This window comes from Pseudochaenichthys georgianus, chromosome 4 (genome assembly GCF_902827115.2).
Source record: "Pseudochaenichthys georgianus chromosome 4, fPseGeo1.2, whole genome shotgun sequence".
In the NCBI taxonomy this organism is placed as follows: domain Eukaryota; kingdom Metazoa; phylum Chordata; class Actinopteri; order Perciformes; family Channichthyidae; genus Pseudochaenichthys; species Pseudochaenichthys georgianus.
In genome coordinates, this window is record NC_047506.1 from 2,668,151 (window position 1) to 2,677,342 (window position 9,192).

At 40.8% G+C, this 9,192-nt stretch overlaps 1 protein-coding gene across 1 annotated transcript in view; it reads right to left on the reverse strand.

Moving 5' to 3' along the window:
- The window catches only part of LOC117445636 (disintegrin and metalloproteinase domain-containing protein 10), a 54,356-nt gene extending 45,762 nt beyond the window's left edge, over positions 1 to 8,594 (reverse strand). Inside the window, exons 1-4 of the mRNA XM_034081405.2 lie at positions 8,437 to 8,594; positions 5,924 to 6,071; positions 5,536 to 5,654; positions 4,205 to 4,360 (exon numbers count right to left, since the gene is read on the reverse strand). Coding sequence (XP_033937296.2) covers positions 4,205 to 4,360; positions 5,536 to 5,654; positions 5,924 to 6,071; positions 8,437 to 8,581 — 568 coding nt within the window. The 5' untranslated portion in view covers positions 8,582 to 8,594. The remainder of the gene's footprint in view (positions 1 to 4,204; positions 4,361 to 5,535; positions 5,655 to 5,923; positions 6,072 to 8,436) is intronic.
- Positions 8,595 to 9,192: the final 598 nt, after the last annotated feature.

Sequence of the window (9,192 nt, forward strand, 5' to 3'; positions counted from 1 at the left end):
GCAAACACAAACTCTCTCCCTGCTGCTGCACAACAGTCTACGACAGGGGTGTCCAAACTACGGCCTATTTTGAATCGGCCCTCAGCAAATTAAATAAGTATAAAAGTCAAGCACAAATGAAACTTGTGCTCGTCTTATATTCTACTTCTTAAATACAAATGTAAACATATATTACACAGTAGTATTCATGTGTTAATACGACCACTTTTTCAAATCAATGAAAGTTGGAAACATTTTCTAACATATCTTAGTTGATAAGAAAAAAGCCCAATGACTTATTTAGAAGCTTGAAACACACCCTTCCCATTTCTCCTTATTATAATCAATCTGAGCTGCCAACACTCACAAGCATCACTTACCTTCATTTGATTGATTTTGCTAACTTACAACGGAACTTATGAGGCGATACACCTCTAGTGAGTGGCCCAGCCTTCGTATATGTGTCTGTCTGTGGCCCCCCTGGTCTCCGATATGCTGTTCATTGACAATTGTACGTTAATCTGTGAACAATGTAAACGACCACATACCCTTGTTGCCAATAGGCTTGACACAAACACACACTTGACGCCCATGTCAAATGTTAGCCTAGGGTAAAAACGGCAAATGCCAAAGGGTCAGGAAATGTTTGTAGACCGACACATTGAGTGTGATGACATGCCTCTTTCTAAACCAGTAAATCTGCAGTTGGACATTTTTCGCCCTTAAGTCACAGCCTAAGTGCCCCAAGAATGACCCTTTGGTCTCGCCAAATGCCCTCAAGTGCCCTATTGGCTGGCTAGCTCAAGTGCAATATAACCCTGAACCTAACACTGAACTCACTCCCTGCTGCCCATGAGAGTCTGTGGCAGTCCATTGGTTGGATTGAAGCTCTAATTCACTTAAGCACACGGCTCAAGTGATCTAACAGATAACAGGGTTCACACGCTGAGTGGGAGATGTTCCGTTTAGTCCAGATTTGACGCCTCATGTAGTCCACATATCAACACGCATCCTCCCCTCTGTGGAGATAAAGCAGCTCTCCACTTCATCTGATTCTTAATGTCGAGGGACAGTCACGCAACTGTAACAGCTGTTTCTTTAGCAATAATGCAAAGACTGATAAGCCGTTGCTGCAACACAGAGAGCTCAGCCAAAGAGATCTTTCTCCAATCCCCCTGGCTTGTGTAATCTAACGTGGCAAAGAATACCATGACGAAATATATGATTGGAACTGAATATTTTACAGCTTTGTATCTGTAGCTTTAAATCTTACACACAGTTTCCTTAATGTTACTAGAGAACTTCCTGAGTAGACAATTACTTTCGGTTTGTTACATTTATAGTCCTGGAGTTAACCATTAAGAGGTTTCCAGTGATTTTCCGTTGTTGTGTAACTCTTGATTTATCTCAAGGAAGTACGAGGTTAATAGTTACCAATCTTTTAAGCTGTATTTTTGAGGTGAAGGTCACATACACATATAACTGTTATGTTCTTGTTTTCTATTCAATTTATGAATGTATGTTTATGAATTTGTGTATACATATGTGTATATATATATTTATAAATATATTGTTACGGTGTATGTTGGAAGCAGGACCCAAATGCAGATATAAACTGAAAAAACTCCTTTATTTCAAGGCTAGGGCTAGGGATATAAACAAAGACAAAACAGAACACTCACCGACGAACTAGTCATGACACAAGACAACCCGACAAAGAGAGACAGAAAACCCAGAACTTAAATACACCCAGGACTAATCACATAAACACGAGACAGGTGAGGAGGGAGGAGAAAACACATAGGTACCAGGTGAACACAATTGGGTAATCAGAGAGGGAAACCGACAGAAAGCAAACAGGCAGGAAACGGGGGTGAACACTTTACAAAATAAAATAGGAAACCCAAAGATAGAAAAGGACAAGAAAAATACCAACACAGACAAATCCTAACATATATAGAGACAATTCTCTTAACTTGCCTGTATATATTATATGAATGATTATATGAATTATTCAAGGTTAAGGTATTCATTTATATTGTATGTTAACGTATATTAAGATGTAAAAAAAAAAGGGAGAAGGGGTCGGATTAAATAAGTGTAAACTTCTTCCGACCCCTTTTCAGACGTGTAATTAGCTAAAGTGTTGTTGTTTATTGTTATCAGACAATGATACTACAGATTATTCAATTATTATTTAAATATTTCGTTTAGTTATTGCATTCATTTGTATAGTACTGTATCATGTCTGTATCATCTTTTGTTTCATTTGTATTTTCTTTGGTTTTACACGCTCGAAAAATAAATAAACTAAACTAAACACACAGACACACACATATGGACAGAGACGCCAAATGAATAAAGGGACATATTGTTTTACTTTCTCTGTGCGGTTACTTAATACATCATTGATATGTGAATAAATTAACTGGATTTCTCTCCACATCATAATGGGGTTCTTCAGTTTTTGGTCGTGTTTACCTTTCGTTTTTTTAATGTTTTAGTGATTCTGAGAGTAATTGTACGTGATCATTTGTTGCAAAATAGCCACCAGGCTGTACTCTATTTCCCAGACCTCACAACACCCTACATCACAGAGGAGGCGGGTCTTTATATAAACTTTGTTGCCATCACACAACAACCGCAGGAAGTGGAAATACGCTCAGCAGTAAAAGCACTATGTCAGCCCCAAGGTGTCCTATTTTAACTTTTGTACTAAAGCATTGATTGCTTATTGAAATATCACGTGCCAAATCATCCACAGTTTCCTGCAGATATGTGAATGAAAGGTCAGGATGTTGTCAGCGGCAACATTATCTCATGTAAAGGATGTCATGAATGGGTTTTTAAAAAAGGAGGAGGTGTAGGGAGGAAGCCAGCCATCAAGTCTGTGTAGACTAAAGGACAAATACAGATGGGATTTTGGCCCAATCGGAACAGTTTCGAGGAAAACACACAGGAAGAAATACTCCTGCGCTAAATTATCAACACACGCAATATCTGACAGCACTCAGTGATGATGACCGCCATCTGGACAAAGCACAAACTGATATCACTGATCAACTAGGAATTGTTTCCACCATAGTATTTGGGAAAGACCAGAGGTGGGAAGTAGTGGAGTAAAAGTGCATTTTTCTGGTATCAGTACTTTACTCCACCTCTTATTTTTCTGATGACTTTTTTCTTTTACTTCTTACATGTTGAACTCAAATACCTGCACTTTCTACTTCTTACATGTTGAACTCAAATACCTGTACTTTCTACTTCTTACATGTTGAACACAAATACCTGTACTTTCTACTTCTCACATGTTGAACTCAAATACCTGTACTTTCTACTTCTTACATGTTGAACTCAAATACCTGCACTTTCTACTTCTTACATGTTGAACTCAAATACCTGTACTTTCTACTTCTCACATGTTGAACTCAAATACCTGTACTTTCTACTTCTTACATGTTGAACACAAATACCTGTACTTTCTACTTCTTACATGTTGAACCCAAATACCTGTACTTTCTACTTCTTACATGTTGAACACAAATACCTGTACTTTCTACTTCTTACATGTTGAACACAAATACCTGTACTTTCTACTTCTTACATGTTGAACTCAAATACCTGTACTTTCTACTTCTTACATGTTGAACACAAATACCTGTACTTTCTACTTCTTACATGTTGAACCCAAATACCTGTACTTTCTACTTCTTCCATGTTGAACCCAAATACCTGTACTTTCTACTTCTTCCATGTTGAACACAATACCTGTACTTTCTACTCCTTACAGTTTGAACACAAATACCTGTACTTTCTACTTCTTACATGTTGAACCCAAATACCTGTACTTTCTACTTCTTCCATGTTGAACACAAATACCTGTACTTTCTACTCCTTACAGTTTGAACACAAATACCTGTACTTTCTACTTCTTACATGTTGAACACAAATACCTGTACTTTCTACTTCTTACATGTTGAACTCAAATACCTGTACTTTCTACTTCTCTCATTTTCCAAACAGCTGGTTCCTTTAGTCTGAATGTGTGTTTGGTGGCGTGATCATTATTATTTAGAGTCATTTGCAACATCTAATCCATACTAACTTTGCTGCTAGTGCTAAACTGAAAGAAATAAGACATTGACGTTGGAACTGGAGGTGGGAAAAGGGGTAGTGCCAAAAAAGGTGAGGTCCTTACAGTAACTATAAACCAAAGGTTGCTCACCCATGTCGTCCTCGTGGTAGATGATAGAGTGGTGGTCTGTGTGGGTGCTGGTGTATCTTTCCATTGGCTCTATATGATAGGTGCCGTTCTCTGTGTGGATGGTTCCCTCAAACTGACCCTGTAACACCGAGCCATGGCAGGCTGAACCATGTTCTCCTAAAAGACCAGGAGAGACAACATGTCTGAGGTCAAAGAAGTCAAAGTAAACGGAGATAACTCACATATAGATACGGACAGACATAATACATTGAATTTAAAGTGACTGACAAGAAGTGCAACCAACCATGAGGATATAAACTCAGAACAGCAATATGAGATAGCAATAAATTGACCTTTCCAAATGCTTAACTTTGATCTTCGAATAATAACACAAACAGATTTGTATCCAAATGTTTTATACAGCTGTTTTACAGATGTCGAAACCTTAAAGGCTTTAAATAACTGTTGATGTTGTGTGTTTAAAGGCCTAATCAGTGGCGTAACTATCGCCGGTGCAGCCGATGCAACGGGCCCAGAGCCAGCCAGGGGCCCATGCAAAAAAAATGTGGGGCCCCAATGGCATTGACCGGTTCACGCAGTCTTCAAAGTAACCAAGCAACCTACATTTATTTATAATTTGTCTGTCCAATGACGTTGCTCCCTTTCATGTCATGTGATACCTTGCGTGACGAGCGAACCGTTTAATCAACCTGTAATGTACTGTAGCTAGCAGCAGCAAGTTCGGCAGCATTATAAAAAATGGAATAGCTTGCATTTATAATGTACAGCAAACCAAAGCACAAAAGAGGCGCTCAAAAGAGAAAGGACAAGAGAGAACAAGGAGATGTAACAGCTAAACTGTCAAAATTAGACCGTTTTTTGTCATACATCGTCCTCGAAATCGAGCGCTAACGTTAGCAATGTTGACGTGCAGCGGCAGCCGGAGCTAACGATAGCTCACCTGCCTCACCACCATCATTGCCATCTAGCTCCACAAGTGAAGCTGTATCCGTAGCCAGCCAGGAGGAGAGGCTGGATTTGCGGTGGTCCAACAGTTCCCCCAAGGGCCCCAACCGATAGGGGACTCTATGGCGCTATCGAGACCCCGACGCCAAGATCAAAAGCTATATTATGGCAACCGGTCCATAGGCCTACCGGCCCATTTTGAGTTGCTGAGTGGTTGTGTATGTCCGTGCGTGTGTGAGCGCATTTTGCTTATGTTTGGGGTGATGGGGGCCCAAAACAATATTTGCACCGGGGCCAATCACAACCTTGTTACGCCACTGGGCCTAATACCAGTACATTCAGATAATCACAAGTAAACTGTTTAAAGATATGCCTGCCATACTTACCCTCAAGTGTTCCTGAGTATAAGTGGGAGAGGTCAGCCGGCGTGGAACCATTTTTCCTGAACACCATGACCTTTTCGGTAAAAGCTTCGGCATTGTGTTTCAAAAGCAGACGGAAAGTTCTGAGGAAAACAAAAAAAACAACAGATGTGGTCAAAGCTAGTGAAAGGCATGCAGATCTATCAACAGCAGGCAATTAGGGATCATTCATTATTGACACACGTGATTATAATACAAAAATGGATACATGGATTTAGGAACAGGAAGTACAAACAGAAGAATACTATAGGCCTACCTGTATATTAAAGGTCACCTATCATGCTATTTTTAGGCAATAGCATAGGCTTTACAAACACTTGCCACACTTGAGAGGAGAGATATATATAGTTACCTGTTGAAAGCGGTAATATCCAGCTGTAATGTGTGTTCCTCAGGATGTGAGGCTCTCCTGGCTCTCAGGTGCTTCCTGTGAAGATCCTCCCTGTCGTATGACAAGCCCTCGTAATGCTTTATATACGGACTGATGCTACTCATGGCACCTGGAAGAAAGGAAGACATGGCAGTCATGTCACAGAGCTTCACACCACAGAGAACCCATGCACAATGTCCACTTTCACCATTATTTAATTAAGCAATCACTGCAGAACCTAGAATCATAAAATCAGCTTTTATGCGAAAGACATGTCATTATATTTAAAAGATGATTTGATGTCATTGCAAGAAGCATTCATCTTAATAAGGAATGTATCTTCAGTATGCGTACATATTCAACAATCAACTGAAACATGAATACACAGCATTAGGTCATTTTGGATATCTTAAATCAAAGGTTAGGGAAAAACTAAGGACAATTGTTACTGTTACGCTTGATACATTTTAATGTTTTAAGTGTTCATTACCGTGCATTGTCCCTGCCAAATAAACGATGAAATAAATAAATTATAATCAAATGATCTTGTTAAGCTTTTTTAATACTTCACTTTTTTAATACTTCACCACCTATTTATTCTGCATTCTTTCTTTGAAACCTTTTAACTTCCAATATTTACTGCAAAACAATCTATTGCTGCAAATGAAAAATACACACTTGATGTTGATGTGTTCAATTTAGCATATGTCAAAGCTGTATTGACGTTTGTTTGTCTGTAAAACATGTGGGTTATGGTTCCACTTTTCAGACTGACCTAAAATGTGGTGAGCGAATGTATACAAATATAAACCCATTTCCACCGTCAGACCAACATGGATTGCCTTTGCATGACTGATGAATACTCTGTAGTCTATGAGTGTGGAATGTGAAAGTGGCGGTGGTGGCGAAGTCGATAGGGACTTGGCTTGGCAACTGGAAGGTCACCAGTTCAAGTCCCGGCAAGACCAAGTGCTACCGAGGTGTCCCTGAGCAAGGCACCGTTCCCCACACTGCTCCCCGGGTGCCGTTCAAAATGGCTGCACACTGCTCCCAACACTAGGATGGGTCGAATGCAGAGAAACAATTTCCCCACGAGCGATTAATAAAAGTCCATCTTTTTTTTTTTAAGTGCTGACGAACTGGATAAAGATCTAGAGACGTGCACTATCCTGTACAAGCTGTTATTACTGTATTACGTGTGCCCCGCCTGGGTGAATCACACAAGTAGTGTTAACACCGCTCATGTGCAATGTATACTTTTTAGTGATAATTATTGTTATTACTCACTGGGGGGTCAGTACTTTATTATGCTGCTACATCTGTTTTCATCGTTGTGTTGTCATACACTTTAACGAGCATGTTTGCCTCTTTAATTTAATATCTTAACACACTTATTTAACATCTGCACTTTCTGAGGTAAAGTTCGGTTCTTCCAAATAATTACCTATGTTGCAAATGTATTATCTCTTCAATTTACACACGGCATCTATTGCACGTCTGTCCGTCCTGGGAGAGGGATCCCTCCTCTGCTGCTCTCCCTGAGGTTTCTCCCATGATCCCTTTAAACTGGGTTTTCTTCGGAAGTTTTTCCTTGTACGATGTGAGGGTCTAAGGACAGAGGGTCTAAGGACAGAGGGTCTGAGGACAGAGGGTGTCGTATTGTCATACTGATATTCTGTACACACTGTGAAGACCACTGAGACAAATGTAACATTTGTGATATTGGGCTAATAAATAAACATTGATTGATTGATTGATTGATTGATTGATTGATTGATTGATTGATTGATTGATTGATTGATTGATTGATAAAAAGGATTTCTGAATTCTGAAAAGAAAACGTGATTATAAATCCTTAACACAATTAATCCCAAACCCTGACCAAATTTAAGTAAGGCAAACATTTCCCAACATCACTGAACGTTTTTGGATGAGGGCCGCTTTTTTGCAGCATTCCTGAGACGACAGGGTGAGGCATGTCTGAACACAGAAGAGGCCAGTCCACCCAAAACACACACACACACACACACACACACACACACACACACACACACACACACACACACACACACACACACACACACACACACACACACACACACACACACACACACACACACACACACACACACACACACACACACACACACACACACACACACACACACACACACACACACACACACACACACACACACACACACTACTTTATCCTCGAACAACCCCCCATGTCCTGCTGGACAGGAATATTCAGACACAGGCAAACATAAACACCCACACACACACACACACACACACACACACACACACACACACACACACACACACACACACACACACACACACACACACACACACACACACACACACACACACACACACACACACACACACACACACACACACACACACACACACACACACACACACACACACACACACACACACACACACACACACACACACACACACACACACACACACACACACACTACCTGTAATCCGTGGGTGGCCGTCGACCAGCAGCAGCAGCAGCAGCCAGTAGTGTTGGGACCCCATGATCTCCTCATTGGTTTGTTTTTGTTTACTTTCACTGTGTTGTCCTTCTCCTCCTGGCGCACACCCGTATCTCTTATTCATCCCATACCTTTCTCTTCAGCAGTCTCGTTCCTGTGGTCTTCCCACAGTGGAATGTGACTCTTGGGAAGTTGAAGCCAAAGAGATACGATCACAGACAGTAGAGAGGCAAATTGAGACTTGTTTGCTAGCATGTTATGAGTTTTCTGCACAGTAAAGGGAGGGCCGGGGAGTCGGAGTTGTACTTACTATAAAAGTGCTAAATGTAAAATAATCCAAAGTATTACATTCAGATATGTGGTCAGTGTACCATACAGTAGTTATTACAACAACAAGCAGACAATGTATTTGAAAGCTACAGCCAAGTGGGACACCCTCTCAACAGCACCTACCCCCCCCCGCCCCCCCGGGAAAAAAAACCGTAACAAATATATAACAACAGAGCAGAAAGTGAAGTCAAAATGCAGTAAGGGGGGGGGGGGGGGGGGTGTGTGAGTGAGTTACTCTCATTGGTTAACACTTGCCGAGCACCCGCCGTGTGTTACAGTTTGATTGACAGCAAACACAGCCCCGTGATGATAGCCTTCTCTGCTTTCTCAACAGCCATTGGATTCTTCCGTTCCTCTCAAAAATTCTTGAGAAAGCGGTCGCAAAACAGTTGTGTGATTACTTAA